The sequence below is a fragment of the Oncorhynchus keta genome, chromosome 1 (assembly GCF_023373465.1).
Source record: "Oncorhynchus keta strain PuntledgeMale-10-30-2019 chromosome 1, Oket_V2, whole genome shotgun sequence".
NCBI classification, from domain to species: Eukaryota; Metazoa; Chordata; class Actinopteri; order Salmoniformes; family Salmonidae; genus Oncorhynchus; species Oncorhynchus keta.
The window spans coordinates 46,187,961-46,208,435 of NC_068421.1; the positions used below are offsets into that span (position 1 = coordinate 46,187,961).

At 41.4% G+C, this 20,475-nt stretch overlaps 2 protein-coding genes across 2 annotated transcripts in view; both read left to right on the forward strand.

The window, feature by feature from the left end:
• The window catches only part of LOC127932035 (uncharacterized), a 105,024-nt gene that overhangs the window by 13,472 nt on the left and 71,077 nt on the right, over positions 1-20,475 (forward strand). The window lies entirely within an intron of this gene.
• The window catches only part of LOC118386530 (D(2)-like dopamine receptor), a 53,692-nt gene that overhangs the window by 7,173 nt on the left and 26,044 nt on the right, over positions 1-20,475 (forward strand). The window contains exon 2 of the mRNA XM_035774252.2: positions 12,408-12,718. Coding sequence (XP_035630145.2) covers positions 12,440-12,718 — 279 coding nt within the window. The 5' untranslated portion in view covers positions 12,408-12,439. The remainder of the gene's footprint in view (positions 1-12,407; positions 12,719-20,475) is intronic.

Below are 20,475 nucleotides of genomic sequence, written 5' to 3' on the forward strand. Positions count from 1 at the left end.
CAAGGTAGTGGTCGGAGACTTGGAGGGGAGTTGCAATGAGGTTAGTGGAAGAACAGCATCTAGTAAAGATGAGGTCGAGCGTATTGCCTGCCTTGTGAGTAGGGGGAAGGTGAGAGGGTGAGGTCAAAAGAGGAGAGGAGTGGAAAGGAGGCAGAGAGGAATGAGTCAAAGGTAGACGTGGGGAGGTTAAAGTCGCCCAGAACTGTGAGAGGTGAGCCGTCCTCAGGGAAGGAGCTTATCAAGGCATCAAGCTCATTGATGAACTCTCCGAGGGAACTTGGAGGGCGATAAATGATAAGGATGTTAACCCAGACAGGAAGATAACGTCAGTGACTCAACCCACTCAAGTGGCGCACCCTTCCTAGGGATGGCATGGAAGAGCACCAGTACGCCAGTGACTCAGCCCCTGTAATAGGGTTTGAGGCAGAGAATCCCAGTGGATCGAGGGGAACCGGCCAGGCAGACAGCAAGGGCGGTTCGTTGCTCCAGTGCCTTTCCGTTCACCTTCACACTCCTGGGCCAGACTACACTCAATAATAGGACCTACTGAAGACATGAGTCTTCAATAAAGGCTTAAAGGTCAAGCCCGAGTCTCTCTCCTATGGATAGGCAGACCATTCCATAAAAATTGAGCTCTAAAGGAGAAAGCCCTGCCTCCACTGTTTGCTTAGAAATTACTCGGGACAGTAAGGAGACCTGCATCTTGTGACCGTAGCATGCATGTAGGTATGTACGGCAGGACCAAATCGGACAGATACAGTGCCTTGCGAAAGTATTCGGCCCCCTTGAACTTTGCGACCTTTTGCCACATTTCAGGCTTCAAACATAAAGATATAAAACTGTATTTTTTGTGAAGAATCAACAACAAGTGGGACACAATCATGAAGTGGAACGACAGTTATTGGATATTTCAAACTTTTTTAACAAATCAAAAACTGAAGAATTGGGCGTGCAAAATTATTCAGCCCCCTTAAGTTAATACTTTGTAGCGCCACCTTTTGCTGCGATTACAGCTGTAAGTCGCTTGGGGTATGTCTCTATCACTTTTGCACATCGAGAGACTGACATTTTTTCCCATTCCTCCTTGCAAAACAGCTCGAGCTCAGTGAGGTTGGATGGTGAGCATTTGTGAACAACAGTTTTCAGTTCTTTCCACAGATTCTCGATTGGATTCAGGTCTGGACTTTGACTTGGCCATTCTAACACCTGGATATGTTTATTTTTGAACCATTCTATTGTAGATTTTGCTTTATGTTTTGGATCATTGTCTTGTTGGAAGACACATCTCTGTCCCAGTCTCAGGTCTTTTGCAGACTCCATCAGGTTTTCTTCCAGAATGGTCCTGTATTTGGCTCCATCCATCTTCCCATCAATTTTAACCATCTTCCCTGTCCCTGCTGAAGAAAAGCAGGCCCAAACCATGATGCTGCCACCACCATGTTTGACAGTGGGGATGGTATGTTCAGGGTGATTAGCTGTGTTGCTTTTATGCCAAACATAACGTTTTGCATTGTTGCCAAAAAGTTCAATTTTGGTTTCATCTGACCAGAGCACCTTCTTCCACATGTTTGGTGTGTCTCCCAGGTGGCTTGTGGCAAACTTTAAACGACACTTTTTATGGATATCTTTAAGAAATGGCTTTCTTCTTGCCACTCTTCCATAAAGGCCAGATTTGTGCAATATACGACTGAATGTTGTCCTATGGACAGAGTCTCCCACCTCAGCTGTAGATCTCTGCAGTTCATCCAGAGTGATCATGGGCCTCTTGGCTGCATCTCTGATCAGTCTTCTCCTTGTATGAGCTGAAAATTTAGAGGGACGGCCAGGTCTTGGTAGATTTGCAGTGATCTAATACTCCTTCCATTTCAATATCGCTTGCACAGTGCTCCTTGGGATGTTTAAAGCTTGGGAAATCTTTTTGTATCCAAATCCGGCTTTAAACTTCTTCGCAACAGTATCTCGGACCTGCCTGGTGTCTTCCTTGTTCTTCATGATGCTCTCTGCGCTTTTAACAGACCTCTGAGACTATCACAGTGCAGGTGCATTTATACGGAGACTTGATTACACACAGGTGGATTGTATTTATCATCATTAGTCATTTAGGTCAACATTGGATCATTCAGAGATCCTCACTGAACTTCTGGAGAGAGTTTGCTGCACTGAAAGTAAAGGGGCTGAATAATTTTGCACGCCCAATTTTTCAGTTTTTGATTTGTTAAAAAAGTTTGAAATATCCAATAAATGTCGTTCCACTTCATGATTGTGTCCCACTTGTTGATTCTTCACAAAAAAATACAGTTTTATATCTTTATGTTTGAAGCCTGAAATGTGGCAAAAGGTTCGCAAAGTTCAAAGGGGGCCGAATATTTTCGCAAGGCACTGTAGGTAGGAGCAAGACCATGTCATGCTGTATAGATTAGCAGTACAACGTTGAAATCAGACCTAGCATTAACAGGAAGCCAGTGTAGAGAGGCTAGCACTGGAGTAATATGATCAATTTTTTTGGTTATAGTCAAGATTCTAGCAGCCGTGTTCTTAGCACTAACTGAAGTTTATTTAGTGCTTTTTCCGGGTAGCCGGAAAGTAGAGCATCGCAGTAGTCTAACTTAGAAGAGACTAGCATGGATTCATTTTGCTGTATCATTTTTGGAGAAAGTATCTGATTTTTGCAATGTTACGTAGATTTAAAAAAATCTGGCCTTGAAACAGTCTTGATATGTTCGTCAAAAGAGATCAGGGTCCAGAGTAACGCCGAGGTCCTTCACAGTTTTTTAAAAACGACAATAAAACCATCAAGATGAATTGTCAAATTCAACAGAAGATCTTTGTTTCTTGGGACCTAGAACTGGCATCTCTGTTTTGTCCGAGTTTATAAGTAGAACATTTACAGCCATCCACTTCCTTATGTCTGAAACACAGGCTTCCAGGGAAGGCAATTTTGGGGCTTCGCCGCGTCTCATCGAAATGTACAGCTGTGTGTCGTCCGAATAGCAGTGAATGTTAACATTATATTTTCGAATAACATCACCATGAGGTAAAATATATAGTGAAAACAATAGTGGCCCTAAAACGGAGCCTTGAAGAACGCCGACATTTACAGTTGATTTGTAAGAGGAAAAACCCTCTTCAAAGACAAACTGATATCTAGCCGACAGATAAGATCAACACCAGGCCAGAACTTGTCTGTGAAGACCAATTTGTGTTTACAATCTCTCCAAAAGTATGTGGTGATCGATGGTATCAAAAGCAGCACAAAGGTCTAGGAGCACAGATGCAGAGCCTCGGTCTGACACCATTAAAAGGTCATTTACCACCTTCACAAGTGCAGTCTCAGTGCTATTATGGGGTCTAAAACATTGTTTGTCTTCAGGAAGGCAGTGAGTTGAAGCGCAACAGCTTTTTAAATTTTTCTTTTGAGGAATGGGAGATTCCCATTTAAAAAAAAAAAAATTATTGGTCAAAGTTTGGCTATTTCAAGAGGTTTTATTACTGCCACTTTTAGTGAGTTTGGTACACATCCGGTGGATAGAGAGCCGTTTATTATGTTCAACATAGGAGGGCCAAGCACAGGAAGCAGCTCTTTCAGTAGTTTAGTTGGAATAGGGTCCCGTATGCAGCCACCAGAGGACTACGACACAACCTGATGCAAGTGTTTTCTGTCAATGACATTTAGCTTCTGGTGTGACGTGATTGGTATGAAGCCAAATCCAAACGGGCTTCCATTGACACTTTTTTTTTTTTGGTGCGCCAGTAACATTCAAAGATGAGCTCACTCAGATTAGCTCAACTCTGATTGGAAAATTATTTTATGAATGTTTTATCTAAGGAGGCCAAATGATCACTGGCTTGCTGTGCATCCAATGCTATGAATGGCAACAATATCATACCCTTTTTGACCAGACAGCATCAGATGGATGGGCTACACATACTGAGACAGAGGGGTACTGTTTTGTTTGCTCGGACGCTTTCTCCGGTGTGATACATTCCGCTTCTTGCGAATTGAAGTAAATTCATGAAACACAGAAACGATTTGTAAATGTTTAGGGGAAGCCTGGCTTCTCTTGGCAGCCATGAATACACACCACTGCACAGGTTTTAAAACATTTACAAAAAGATGCATGCTCCCTACAAGTTCGAGACAACGATTGTCCAAATAACAGACTATTGTGCACAAAAAGAGAGAAGAAAAGTGCTTGAGTGACGTGAAATCTCTCAACAACATCTCAATGTGGCAACATGTTCAGTCAAAGGACCATTAACTGTGAATGTGGCACTAGATGTGGGCTGGTCCCCTTAGACATTTAGTCAGAATGACTAGCTTTAGATTAAGCCTCGGTGCAAACTGATGGTTGGTGACATTGACAGACTCCGAGGTGTGTAGGGAACAACATTTACCCAGGTTTGAAGTGCAGAACCTCTCTTTTGTGATGTTAGTCTGGAAATGTTTCAATAAGATTTAAATGTTAGACTACACAGTGTGGGTTAGAGTGTGTATAGTTTAAATAGCTTTTTAACTGCAGTTTAGAAATGTTCCCCCAACTGGTACAAAACCTTACTGTGTGACCGTTACTCTGGGCTTTGATACATACAAAATAATGGTCCAATCAAATATGTTCTTATTAAAGATGAAAGATTTACATCTGGAAATAGCATGTGTCCATTTAGACCTTGGCCCATAACCTCAACATCACAGGCATTCATTCAAGGGTTCAGTGTTGATATGGCTTAGGATCTGCCATGATGGGCGGGCTGTCAGTCATTCCGGGATGTTAGCTAGTAGCTACACCATGGGAGCCCTGTTCGTGTGGAGAGTGAAGGTGGTTTGTGAAATAAGAATGGGTTAATCAGGCTCTTGGGAATGAAGTAGAAGCATAGGCTATATGTAAATATATCTCTCTCTCACTCATAACAAAGAAGTATGTGGACAACTGCTCGTCAAACATCTCATTCCAAAATAATGGGCATTAATATGGAGTTGGTCCCCCCCTTTGTTGCTATAATAGCCTTCCACATTGCTGTGGGGACTTCCATTCAGCCACGAGCATTAGTGAGGTCGGGCACTGATGTTGGGTGATTATCCCTGGTTCGCAGTCAGTGTTCCAATTAATCTTAAAGGTTTTCGATGGGGTTGAGGTCAGGGCTCTTTGCAGGCCAGTCAAGTTCTTCCACACCGATCTCGACAAACCATTTCTGTATGGATCTCGCTTTGTGTACAGGGGCATTGTCATGCTGAAACGGGAAAGGGCCTTCCCCAAATTGTTACCAAAGTTGGAAGCACAGAATCATCTACAATGTCATTGTATGCTGTAGTATTTAGATTTCCCTTAACTGTAACTAAGGGGCCTAGCCCAAACCATGAAAAATAGCCCCATACCATTATTCCTCCTCCAAACTTTACAATTGGCACTATGCATTCGGCCAGGTAGTGTTCTCCTTGCATCCGTCAAAACAGTTTTTGCGTGTCCAACTGCCAATAGGTGAAGCGTGATTTCTCCCCCCTGAGAACGCGTTTCCAATGCTCCAGAGTCTATTGGCGGCAAGCTTTACACCACTCCAGCCGGCGCTTGGCATTGCGCATGGTGGGCTTTGATACATACAAAATAATGGTCCAATCAAATATGTTCTTATTAAAGATTTACATCTGGAAATAGCATGTACCCATTTAGACCTTGGCCCATAACCTCAACATCACAGGCATTCATTAAAGGGTTTAGTGTTGTTAAATGAATAATATCGCTTTAATTGCTCCTGTGTGGGATTCATACTCTCCATAGGCTCCCCTTTTCATAATTTAGTCCTTGATCTCTCTGATTGAACTGTCTTACACACAGATTCAAGTTTACATTTTCAAGTTTTTATGTCACATGTACAAGTACAGTGAAATGTCTTTCTTGCACACTCAACCCAACAACGCAATAATCAATAACAATGTAATACTAGAAAAAAAACAAGAGCAATAATAAGAAATATGAAAAACACAAGTAAGTAAGCATACTATATACAGGGTAGGGCTGACTCCATTTAGTAGACTGGTAAATTGTTTGGTTGATAGGCTGTTGGTCGACTGAGATTTTTTTTTTTTTTTTAGTCGAGCAGTCACAATTTTTTTCATGGTGCACAAGACACGCGTCTGACTCGTGCCTGTCTCAGTGGACTAATCCATTGTGGAGGCCACGGGGATGGAACAGTCCATCACTCTAAGACGTGATACTGAAACTGTATGCTTATATTATGTAAAAAATAATGGTGCAATAAATCTAATGTTATTTAAGGACAAATGCGGTTTCTCCCACGTTGGATATGGTCGCGGTTTCAGAACCGCGGACAATCTTCAGTGTGCGGTAGAATTAGCTTATTTCCCTATGTTGCTATGTGCATAACAGCAAAGTTAACCAACATATTGGGCGGAAGCAGCAGCAGCAGAGACAAGGAAACAGCCCTTGCTTTAGCCTGTCTCCAAATTGAGGTCTATAATAAATAGCCTAACTTTTAAATGTGCCTGGCTTTATAAATCAACCATATACATTGGGGCAAAAAAGTATTTAGTCAGCCACCAATTGTGCAAGTTCTCCCACTTAAAAAGATTAGAGAGGCCTGTAATTGTCATCATAGGTACACTTCAACTATGACAGACAAAATGAGAAAAAAAATCCAGATAATCACATTGTAGGCTTTATAATGAATTTATTTGCAAATTATGGTGGAAAAAAACTTTTGTTATTGACCAAAAACTTAATCTCAATACTTTGTCATTGCCAACAAAGGTTATATAACAGAGGTCAAACCTTTTCTGTAAGTCTTCACAAGGTTTTCACACACTGTTGCTGGGATTTTGGCCCATTCCTCCATGCAGATCTCCTCTAGAGCAGTGATGTTTTGGGGCTGTTGCTGGGAAACACGGACTTTCAACTCCCTGCAAAGATTTTCTATGGGGTTAAGATCTGGAGACTGGCTAGGCGACTCCAGGACCTTGAAATGTTTCTTACGAAGCCACTCCTTCGTTGCCCAGGCTGTTTGGGATCATTGTCATGCTGAAAGACCCAGCCACGTTTCATCTTCAGTGCCCTTGCTGATGGAAGGAGGTTTTCACTCAATCTCACGATACATGGCCCCATTCATTCTTTCCTTTACACGGATCAGTCGTCCTGGTCCCTTTGCAGAAAAACAGCCCCAAAGCATGATGTTTCCACCCCCATGCTTCACAGTAGGTATGGTGTTCTTTGGATGCAACTCAGAATTCTTTGTCCTCCAAACACGACGAGTTGAGTTTTACCAAAAAGTTATATTTTGGTTTCATCTGACCATATGACATTCTCCCAATCTTCTTCTGGATCATCCAAATGCTCTCTAGCAAACTTCAGACGGGCCTGGACATGTACTGGCTTAAGCAGGGGGACACGTCTGGCACTGCAGGATTTGAGTCCCTGGCGTCGTAGTGTGCTACTGATGGTAGGCTTTGTTACTTTGGTCCCAGCTCTCTGCAGGTCATTCACTAGGTCCCACCGTGTGGTTCTGGGATTTTTGCTCACCGTTCTTGTGATCATTTTGACCCCACGGGGTGAGATCTAGCGTGGAGCCCCAGATCGAGGGAGATTATCAGTGGTCTTGTATGTCTTCCATTTCCTAATAATTGCTCCCACAGTTGATTTCTTCAAACCAAGCTTGCAGATTCAGTCTTCCCAGCCTGGTGCAGGTCTAGAATTGTGTTTCTGGTGTCCTTTGACAGCTCTTTGGTCTTGGCCATAGTGGAGTTTGGAGTGTGACTGTTAGAGGTTGTGGACAGGTGTCTTTTATACTGATAACAAGTTCAAACAGGTGCCATTAATACAGGTAACGAGTGGACAGAGGAGCCTCTTTTTAAAGAAGAACTTACAGGTCTTTGAGAGCCAGAAATCTTGTTTGTTTGTAGGTGACCAAATACTTATTTTCCACCATAATTTGCAAATAAATTCATTAAAAATGCTACAATGTGATTTGTCTGGATTTTTTTTCTCATTTTGTCTGTCATAGTTGAAGTGTAGCTATGATGAAAATTACAGGCCTCTCACATCTTTTTAAGTGGGAGAACTTGCACAATTGGTGGCTGACTAAATACCTTTTTGCCCCACTGTATATATCTACATAAATAAGACAGATCTTGCTTCTGTTGCTTCTTTGAGTGTTTGTTTGTTTAATAGCCTACTAATTCTGTGAGCACCAAGCCTTATGCAACTGCAAAATGTTGGATCAAGAAATTTCACCGATTCGTCAGTTTAAAAAAATCTTTGCTATACTGCAATAAAGGCTTTACATTAAAAAAATAAAATAAACTGTTAGTACTTATTGATTTTAGTGTTAACACTGTTCCAAACACGCAGAAAAACTATATTGTAATCTAACAGCACCTGTTTGTCACACATAATATGCACGCAGCTCTCGCCCCTATACCCTCCTTTTTCTTGATCTCCTTATTGTTGTTATTATTATGATCATCATTATTATAATAATAATAATAATAATGTCCTAATCATTAGTAAGCTTTGTGTAGTAGCTTTGTATAACCACCATCGAGCTGTAGGCCTAAGTGCGTGTCCTGTTTAGTCTTAATGCTGTAACTTAGGCCTATATTTCAATATATAGGCTACTGTATCATTCATTCATTTATTCATGCCATCACACAACATACGAGACATTCATGCTTTGAAATGCAATCAAGCGTTTTAGTTTTACAATTCAATAACAAGGGGAGCTTTGTATAATTAGCCTGAACATGAAATAAACAGCAATTCGTGAATGTGTGATGTAATACAGGCTTTTATATATCATTTTTCCCCCTGTAAGAACACTCTCTGGTACACTTATTTGGTGATTACACTGTTCCAAATGGTCAGAAAAAGTAATATTGTAACCTAAAAGCAACTGTTCGGCACACATAATACTCACTCAACTCTTGCTCCTATACCCTCCTTTCTCTTGATCTCCAATAGTTTCCACAACTAAGTCAAATGTCTTCCACAGATCGGATTTCCCCTTTCCCTCCTGAGCAACTAGTCAACTCCCGTTTTTGAGTATGTCCTCTGCATCCATTTTTTTCTGTCACATGTTTTATTGATGTGATTATGATAGGCTATAGGTCAGGCCCTATTGGTTACATGCATGGATGTTTACATGTTTCACGTAAAGAGAGCAACGGTCGAGAGAATAGGGAATGTTTTATCCTACACAAATTAGGGATTTCGATAACAGAACTTTTCAATCAGAAACAAGTAAGAAACTAAATGGCTGAAATGATGTTGCTGCTTTTAGTACAGACCGCGCAATAAACACTTACTGTGTTCAGTTTTTTTTGTCTTTGGTGTGACTTCTGGAGAACACTGTGGCATCAAGCACAATTGTTAGTGTGCTTTTCATCAAATATTGCAAGACCGTTAAGTGAGTTGATGTCAAAGTCACAAGATGCAATGAATTAACCATAGAATGTTGGGTATTTATTGACCTTGCATCGGGGACAATAGAAAAAAAATGGCAAAGCGACACAACTGATCAAAGGGAAAACCATCTCAGAAAAGCAAAAAGGGACATTTTATAGTAGCAGCGTGACTACATAAACAAATTGAATTCTTTAGTAACAAAAAAATGACCTATGTTAGTCACAAACCCATGGCAAACATCTCAAACGGGTTCAAGGCAGAATTCAATGGTTTGTTTTTTGTCATTCTCTGTTGCTAGCTGCTTCAGGTAGGGCTTTACGTACAAGCATGAGCTTCACCTGGGCCTCCTATGCAGACAGCTGAGTAGGAAAATAGGCAGAGAATCTCAGCAGAGGCGTGGCTATGTGTTAGGAAAGAGCTTCCCCACAACCAAATGAGGTCATTAGAGGCTCGCTTAACGTCCCCCTTCTCTGATGCCTCCAGAAGGCAGATGCTCCACAGCTTCCCAGACTACTTTATTTGAGTAGCTACTAGCTAAAATCAGCAGAATTAGTATCTGGCTTCTGTTATATTCTGATAACTTTAGACATGCTAAGTGTTTATTAAAAGGCTATTGGTTTCCAATGCTTACATTGCAGTTTATGGAATCTGTGAGTCAGTTCAGCTGGTGTGAACTTTGTTTTGTCTTCTTGAATCCATCAGGAGATTCATAAATATTTAATTAGTCTGATACTATCAGAAGTGAACGCCTTTTATTCCTATGTTGTCCTACCACGATATGGCCACAATTTTAAATCTTAGCTCTCAGTGTATTGGAATTAATAAGCCTTCACCGAACACATTTAGTATCAATCGTAAGAAGTGTAAATCGTAAACATCTGAGCATTTTTCTTCGTCAATGTTTGCAGCATTCATCAAAGTGTAAACTAACAGTTTCCCGAGTTGTAAAATATGTGACCTGCAAATCTCCTCTGTAAACATTTATAGAGTGATGGAGTGCTGCTCGTGTTCAAACATCCCCTCGGAGGCTTAAAGAGTTACTCAGTCATTTCTGACCAGCTGTTACTTGATTCAGTAAACCCAACACCTCTTGGATTCGAAAAACAATTTGTGAGCCATATTCTTTTGGACCTTGAAAGAGCCTCGTTGCAGGTCGTACTTTGAGTTGGAGCCTGAGAAATGTTAGATCATTATTACTCTGGAAACACTCCCCAGTCTTTGTTCAAATCGAGGACCCAATATTTTCTAAGATGATACAGTGAATTCATTTTGTATCTGGAACAGCTTCTACTATTTTATTAATGCAATCAATTCTCACTTTTTCCAATTTTCTGTTTTTTTTTTTATCTGGGAAAGGTTCCAAACCGGAATAGATGCACATTTTAGAGGGCAAGGATGGTAATTATTCTTAGTGATGTAACCATTTTGAAGGAAATAATTGCACTAAGAAGATAAATAAGATAAAGGGAAGAGACTGTAATTGCTACTGTATGCAGGCCAGGGAGGGCTTTTTCTTCTCTGCACAGTAGAGGTACAATGACCCTGCTTAGTAAATGGCTAAATGATGACTACCTACCGAAAGCATGCCAGACAGAGGTAAAATGGGTATGCAGTATAATGACTATCTAGGACAAGGGCAGACTGGGACCAGAAATCAGCCCAAGGGACCATTTTATTACTTGAGGCCCCCACACTGTCCAATTTTTTTCCTCAAGGCCCCATTTTTGGCCAAATAATGATAATTCGGCAATAAAATAAACATTTTGCAGGCCCACTGGGCTAAAGATCAGCCCATCTGGCATTTTCCCCGAACAGCTGGTATCTAATGGAGGTTTTTCCCACTCTCAGACACTTGTATTCCATATATATAAACACATTCCAATCATCATCTTCTATCTAGGCTCCAGTCATCTGTGCTGCTATGGGAGTAAGACATAGCAGGCTATGCAGGGTGTATGGATGCTTGTGGTTAGACAGGGGTCGTTGCGTGTTCATCCAGGTCAGCACTTCATGGCAGGTCACCTGCTCATGGATGATGTAGGTCAAGGTTATGCGGTCAGCTTATGATTGGATATGGAGTCATTTGATGTCAAACAATGCCGGAGAGGAGACACTACTAGAAACACACTGTGTTTCTTATAAAGGTTATCAGCAATATAATTCAATAGAACGTATGATATTGCATCTCTATGGTTTTCAAAACAACAAAAAATTCTGTCAATCAATGGTCATATCTGGCTTGGCTTATTCATTTTAGCTCCTAGTGGACCATAGGGCCTGAATGTCTGGTTATACCTTGACACAATCCACTAGTTTTATCTGTACGACCTTCAGGATTAGCCCCCTGACTTCAACCTCCTAGCACACCCTGAGCTTTGTATGCGATTGGGAGATATTCACAACGGCTAGCAATGATAGTAGCAATGAGCTATCTCTCATCTTGGAATAAGCGTACATGATGCGCTGCAGGGATACGGCTGGATGCTGTTACTGCCCCAGTGAGCACTGCAAGGGCAACCAGTTCAAACACAAGCTTTCAGGACAGCAGTGAGAACAATCTCTCATAAATAAAGAATTGGAGCGGGCAAATAAATGAGATCGGACAGCACAGGGCATCTGCAGGGTAAAGGCACAGGCCTGGGTCCCCGGTGCAATGCTTTCAGGTAGGCAGGAGCACGTGAGGAAGGGGGAGAGAGAGAGGGGGATAGAATCCCAGAGCCAACCTCTCGGCTGCTGAGTCGAAAGAAAGTTCCTCATGTACGGCGCACACCGTTGTACACACAGATGTGTGCATTCACACAGACACGAATGCACGCACACGTACGCACAAAAAATGCACACACGTAGAGAGAGATGAAGACAATCAAGTAAATGCGCAATCCCCAATTTATGTATTTTACACACACACACACACACACACACACACACACACACACACAGCTCTTATAATTTGCATATTTAGCTTTAATTACCTCTTTTTCTTTGTGTCCATTTCAGGGCCCGTTCTCGGCCTTCGTCACTCACAGCTAATGGATGTCCTCACACAGTATGCCTACAATGAGAGTTTCTGGGACAATGGGAATGGGAGCTTCAATGACACGGAGAGTGGGCAGAAGCACCCGTACAATTACTATGCCATGCTCCTGACGCTGCTCATCCTCGTCATCGTCTTTGGCAATGTGTTGGTGTGCATGGCCGTGTCCAGGGAGAAGGCCCTCCAGTCCACCACCAATTACCTGATCGTCAGCCTGGCCGTGGCTGACCTGCTGGTGGCCACCTTGGTTATGCCTTGGGTGGTCTATCTGGAGGTAGGTTACCTACACACCCACGCATGCTTTTTCATTGGCAGAAAGGCTTGAAGCTAAAGATACAGTTTTGTTTTTTACCCTGTGGTTGCTGGAGGTAGGCTTCCTGTACACTCATGCACATTTGTCATTGGCTAAAGGCTTAAAGGTGCAGTGTAGTATTCTTTCAGATGAGGTTGCACAGCAAATTGCATACATAGCTGAAGCAAAACAAATGCACATAAACAAGAGGTTGTTTGATTACGCTTATGCCAATCAGGGTTCCTTTTACCCTTCCTCTTGGATTTTGCCCTTGCATTGACCCTCCTCAGTCCTCCAAAATGAAAACAAACCTTTAGGGCCACATTATTGATCTGAAAATAATATATTCACAGTGCTACTTTATTAAAGGTCTGGTAATGCAACAGCTTTCCCAAGATGTCGGTCATTGAAGCAATGAGCATTACACAAACAGAAAGGATAAAGGCAACAACTACCATTGCTGGAACAATGTGAATGCAATGTGTGTCTGTTTTCATTGTGTATCTTCTCCACATAACTGGTTAAAGATGTTCATTTTAACTAAATGAGTAATAAATACAATTTAAATATTACAAATAAAATGTTCTGCATGGCTTAAAAGTGCATGAGAAATAATGGCTCTGCCATTTTTTTTAAAAGTACATAAATGTTATTGCATTTTATGATGCCAATTTACCACGCAATAAAATATTAAAGTTTAAATCCATCAAAAATGTTTCCCTGTCAACAAGAAAATATGTAAGTAATTATGGTTCCATACAATGTAATTATGGAATTTAATAGATAATAATTAAGATAGCATTAAATTGTGGGAAATAGTATTGCATATTATAACTGACAGTTTAATCAGTCACTCAATGAAAAAGTTATCACTGTAGCAAATAGGCTGTAATGTTGATCAAATGTCTACTGTATACAGGAGGTCAGACAATTAAGTTTGAGCAAAGTGAGGAAATTAATAAATTCACATCATGAAAATAAATGGCACTGTACCTACAAAGCTATCTAAACTCAGCAAAAAAAAGAAACGACCCTGTCTTTCAAAGATAATTTATAAATGTGTACTTGTCCTCTTGCACTGTTGTGCACCGGGGACTCTCACTCCTCTATCTATTCTGGTTAGAGCCCGTTTTGCGCTGTTCTGTGAAGGGAGTATTACACAGTGTTGTACTAGATCTTCAGTTTCTTGGCAATTTCTTGCATGGAATAGCATTAATTTCTCAGAAAAAATAATAGACTGACGAGTTTCAGAAGAAAGGTCTTTGTTTCTGTCCATTTTGAGCCTGTAATCGATCCCACAAATGCTGATGCTCCAGATACTCACCTAGTCTAAAGAAGCCCAGTTTTATCGCTGCTTTAATCAGGACAACAGTTTTCAGCTGTGCTAACATAATTGCAAAAGGGTTTTCTAATGATCAATTAGCTAATCCAAGTTTATAATTTTAAAAGGCTAACACAACCTGCCATTGGAACACAGGAGTGATGGCTGCTGATAATGGGCCTATGTAGATATTCCATTTTAAAAAATCTACCGTTTCCAGCTACAATATTCATTCACAACATTTAACAATGTTTACACTGTATTTCTGATCAATTTGATGTTATTTTAATGGACAGAAATGTGCTTTTCTTTCAAAAAACGAGGACATTTCTAAGTGACCCCAAACTTTTGAATGGTAGTGTATGTACTCTTTCCCAGCTATAGCTAGGTTAGACAACATTGGTGAATTATTATGTATTATCTTGTGATGTGACTTTTAAAACTGTCTTGTGTGATCTAGGTGTGTGCTGTGTAAACCACGCAAGGTTGAATCAATGCCCAGTGACATTTGCGACGTAAAACAGCAGAACGGTAGCCTTGGGCAGCAATACAATAACCTCATTCCAGCAAATCAATTGAGAGCAGGAAGTAGTACAGGTTTCAGAGGAAAAACTCCTTGTTTTACCTCGCTGTGTTAGGATGTTATTTTTTTTTACCGTGGTCTTTGGCCAGTGACGTGAGAGGCTATCCAAGACTGCAGCGAAATAATCCTCCTATGTGTGTATCAATGAGCCTGCCTCCTGATTTACCAGGGCTATTAAGTTACACTCTAAAATTATAGTCTGTCGTGTGCTCGGGAGAAAAACTCTGACTTGATCTCTTGCTCTAGCATCCAAGAAAACACCAATAATTCTCCTCTGGTCAACTTACATTTAAAAATCTTGTCATTTTGCTGATGCTCTTATCCAGAGCAATTTACAGGAGCAATCGGGGTTAAGTGCCTTGCTCAAGGGCACATTGACATATTTTTCACGTAGTTGGCTTGGGGATGCAAACCAGCGACCTTTTGGTTACTGGCCCAAAGCTCTAAACCGCTAGGCTACATCTGACTAAAAGTTGAGAAATGCCACATACAGTAGGCTAACTCGTTACACAACCTTTCCACAGTGACCCTCAGCTCCCTTCGAACGGGCCTCTCAATTGTATTACAAAGGATACCAAATTTAAGGTCGTGTGGATTAGTACAGGTTTAACAAGAAGTTAAGGAGACTTGATGGTTTGTTGTGCACAAATCCCTTTATTTGTCTTACTGACTAATAGTAGCATAACCAGCCTTTACAATGCTATGGAAATGGCACAAATTAAAATCTGTGCCTCTTATGCAGTAGGCTGCAGCTTGGCAACATAACAAGGGCTTAGTGTTCGCATGAGAATAAGCACTGCCCTTAAGTGAAGCTGGTGGATTTTTTTGGGGATGATTCACACTCATGAAACGTTCGATTTCTAGCAGAGAAAAGCGATGTCATGTAGGATTATGCTTCGACACAACGGAAATAAACACGTTGATCTTTTATTACAATGCCGTGTTTTGGATTATCGTCCCTCTCTCCTGGGAGAACATTGTAATTTGCTGCGTGACCATTGTCTATTTGTTTTCATCTTGCTGAGATCTTGTCCAGGTTCATTTATCTTCCTAGTCTAACAACAAGCTGTGGTAATGTGTTGGTCACAGTCTGCTGCAGGAGCACTGTTGCCCTTTCTCACTAAAATGCTACATTTGCATTAATTATGAATATGTTACGCCTTAGTTCGACCACGCCAAATGTGGTATCTTAAGAGCCTCTTCTTGACATATGCTAGATGACCTTAGGTCTTCAGATGTTTATTGGCTTTGATGAGCAGCTGGGAAAGATGCTTAGCCTCTCTCCTCCCAGCCAGCCTCACCGTATGTTAAACAAAGTGTCTGTGCAGATGGCAAACGAAATGTTGACATTTCTGAGAAAGTGCGAGATCTAATGTACAATCCCCGCGCAAAATGAGAAGAACAAAACGTCAGGACTAAATCAGAAAATATGTATCGGGCCGCAGTTGACGTTAACGTAGCAATTGGATTTATTTTTACGATGTCAGGGCTGTCACCGGACCAAATCGATCCAACATTTTCCAGCATCACTTATATCATGGTGAAGGTAGATATATGTTTCCAATAAGCCCTTACCATGATGTCTATGGGTGTTCATAATGATCTCCATTCCTACCAGTTTGGGAGGTGTGTTAGGAGGCTGATTTGTGGAGCCTGGTATAAAGAGTCTCTCATTAGGTTTGTCAGATCATTCTTTAATCACTGGCAGGGCTGCAGACTGACAACCAGGAGCAAAGACATAACCCTCTTCAAGCCTGAGTTTGGCATAATTAATAACACACTGCCTCAGGACAGAGATTAATCAGACAGGTCTCCGTGAGAGCGGCGTTTCGCAGTTCTGGCTGTTTAAAAAAAGAAAAAGGTGAGTTGCAAATATCTCTGAGCTTGACGACTCCAATATGATTGAGTGAGAAGCAAAGCACCACTCTCAGTAGTGGTGCAGGGGAAAGGCTTAGGATCTGCCACGATGGGCAGGCTTCGAAGCGCACTGTCAGTCATGCGAGGATATTAGCTAGTAGCTAGACCATGGCAGCCCTGTTCATGTAGAGAGTGGAGGTGGTTTGTGAATATGAATGGGTTCATCAGGCTCTTGGGAATGAAGTAGAAGCATCGGCTATGGTTATTAAAATCTCTCTCTCTCTCTCTGTCATGACCAAAAGTATGTGGACACCTGCTCGTCGGACATCTCATTCCAAAATCATGTGCATTAATATGGAGTTGGTCCCTGCCTTTGCTGCTATAACAGCCTCCACTTTTACGGGAAGGCTTTCCACTAGATGTTGGAACATTGCGGTGGGGACTTGCTTCCATTCAGACACAAGCATTAGTAAGGTTTTGTGATTAGGTCTGGAACTTGGCGTTTGTCGTGGAAGATTCAGAATTTGTTGGTAACATATGTAAAGATGTTTTATATTCATCAAATGTGTGTAAGTTACTTCTCATCAGAATGGTATTTTTGTATAATACTGTGGTGAGGTTGCAGTTATCTGTTCTATGTCAAGACTAAGTTGCATGGGCAGCAGAGAGGGGAGAGGTCAAAGTGTCATCATGTGTAAACATATCTTTTGCTCCACTGTGTGTGTGCCAGTTCACTCCCTACTTTTCCCATGGAGGATGGCAGTGTCTGGAATCATTCTATCCTCTCCGTGAGGTTGTATTTAGGGTTGGTTGTATCTAAATGACCATTTGATATATGCCTGTTGATATGGAGGATTGGTTTATGGTTCTGGGGTTTGAGAAAGGAGACAAAGCTGAACGATGAATTATGTCTATGCTGTCTAACTGTGTTCTTTGCTATTAAAGGATCTCAGTTGCATTGTAAGGGGGCTCTCAGAGAATTAATTGAGAGACACTGAATTTATCTGAGAGTCACAGGATTGTGATAGAGCTGATATAATTAAAGATGGACCTTGATAACTAACTCGGACTTGTGTGTGTGGTTTTCTCCCATGATTGGTAAATAGAGTAAATTTCCACGACACGTTCCAATTCATTCCAAAGGTTTTCGATGTGGTTGATGTCAGGGCTCTGTGCAGGCCAGTCAAGTTCTTCCACACCAACCATTTCTCTATGGACCTCGCTTTGAGCACTGGGGCATTGTCATGCTGAAACAGGAATGGGCCTTCCCCAAACTGTTGCCACAAAGTTCAAAGCACCGAATCGTCTAGAACAGTGGTTCCCATATTTGTTATAGTCCCGTACCTCTTCAAACATTCAACCTCCAGCTGCCTACCCCCTCTAGTGCAAGGGTCAGCGCACCCTCAAATGTTGTTGTTTTTTGCCATCATTGTAAGCCTGCCACACACGCACTATACAATACATTTATTAAACATACGAATGAGTGAGTTTTTTCACAACCCGGCTGGTGGGAAGGGCACAAATAATAATGTACAAATAATCAACATTTTTGCTCTTTTATTAACCATCTTACATATAAAACCTTATTTGTTCATTGGAACTTGTCAATAACTCACCACAGGTTAATGAGAAGGGTGTGCTTGAAAGGATGCACATTGCCAACAAAGGGTATATAACAAAGTATTGAGAAACTTTTGTTATTGACCAAATACTTATTTTCCCCCATTTGCAAATAAATTCATAAAAAAATCCTACAATGTGATTTTCTGGATTTCTTTTTCTCATTTTGTCTGTCATAGTTGAAGTGTACCTATGATGAAAATTACAGGCCTCTCTCATCTTTAAGTGGGAGAACTTGCACAATTGGTGGCTGACTGAATACTTTTTTTGTCCCACTGTAGGTATGTGGTTGCAAAGGGCATCAGTGTCTTAACAGCGAGATTTGCCAAGGCAGGATACTCTGAGCGCAGCCCAATCCAGAAATCTGGCAGTGGCTTCTAATTTAAATGACATTTTCACAGAACTGATTGTTGCAATTTGGATTAGGCTCTCTTGTTCAGATATCAGTAAGTGGACTGGAGGCAGGGCATGTCATCCGTTTTGGGAAAGTACCTGCCTAATTGCGCACCCAACTCACTCTGGTGCTTCGCTATATCACATTTGACATTGTCCGTAAGCTTAAATTCAAACACCAGTCTCAACATCAACAGTGAAGAGGCGACTCCGGGATGCTGGCCTTCTAGGCAGAGTTCCTCTGTCCCGTGTCTGTTATTTTGCCCATCTTAATCTTTTTTATTTTTATTGGCCAGTCTAAGATATGGCTTTTTCTTTGGAACTCTGCCTAGAAGGCCAGCATCCCGGAGTCGCCTCTTCACTGTTGACGTTGAGACTGGTATTTTGTAGGTGCTATTTAATGAAGCTGCCAGTTGAGGCTTCTGTTTCTCAAACTAGACACACTAATGTACTTGTCCTCTTGCTCCGTTGTGTGCCTGAGACTCCCACTCCGCTTTCTATTCTGGTTAGTGCCAGTTTGCACTGTTATGTGAAGTGAGTAGTGCACAGTGTTGTACGAGATCTTCAGTTTATTGGTAATTTCTCGCATGGAACAGCCTTAATTTCTCAGAACAAGAAGAGACTGATGAGTTTCAGAAGGAAGTACTTTGTTTCTGGCTATTTTGAGCCTGTAATCGAACCCACAAATGCTGATGCTCCAGATACTCAATCTAAAAGAAGGCCAGTTTCATTGCTTCTTTAATCAGAACAACAGTTTTCATCTGTGCTAACATAATTGCAAAAGGGTTTTCTAATGATCAATTAGCCTTTTAAAATAATAAACTTGGATTATCTAACACAACGTGCCATTGGAGCACAGGAGTGATGTTTGCTGATAATGGGCCTCTATGCCTATGTAGATATTCCATAAAAAATCATCTGCTGTTTCCAGCAGCTACAATAGTCATTTACAACAGTAACAATGTCTACACTGTATTTCTGATCAATTTGATGTTATTTTAATGGACAAAGAATGTCTGTGACCCCAAACGTGTGTGTGTGTGTGTGTGTGTAATATTATGTATGTATAAATTCAGCAAAAAATTAACTTCCCTTTTTCAGGGCCCTGTCTTTTGAAGATAATTCATAAAAAGCCAAATAACTTCACAGATCTTCATTGTCAAGGGGTTAAACACTGTTTGTTTTTGGTTCACTGAACAAAGATGGGAATCCTTTTATTTATTTTATTTAACCTTTTATTTAACCAGGTAGTTCTCATTTGCAACTGCGACCTGGCCAAGATAAAGCATAGCAGTGTGAACAGACAACACAGAGTTACACATGGAGCAAATTAATGAACATAGACCTGTGGAACGGCCGTTAAGACACTAACAGCTTACAGATGGTAGGCAATTAAGGTCACAGTTATGAAAACTTAGGACACTAAAGAGGCCTTTCTACTGACTCTGAAAAACACCAAAAGAAAGATGCCCAAGGTCCCTGCTCATCTGTGTGAATGTGCCTTAGGCATGCTGCAAGGAGGCATGAGGACTGCAGATGTGGCCAGGGCAATAAATTGCAATTTCCGTACTGTGAGACACCCAAGACAGAGCTACAGGGAGACGGGTGGACAGCTGATCATCCTCAGTGGCAGACCACGTGTAACACCTGCACAGGATCGGTACATTCGAACATCACACCTGTGGGACAGGAACAGGATGGCAACAAACGGTCCGAGTTACACCAGAAATACACAATCCCTCCATTAGTGCTCAGACTGTCCGCAATAGGCTGAGAGAGGCTGGATTGAGGACTTGTCGGCCTGTTATAAGGCAGGTCCTCACCAGACATCACCGGCAACAATGTTGCTTGTGGGCACAAACCCACCGTCGCTGGACCAGACAGGACTGGCAAAAAGTGCTCTTCACTGACGAGTCACAGTTGTCTCACCAGGGGTGATGGTCGGATATGCATATATCATCAAAG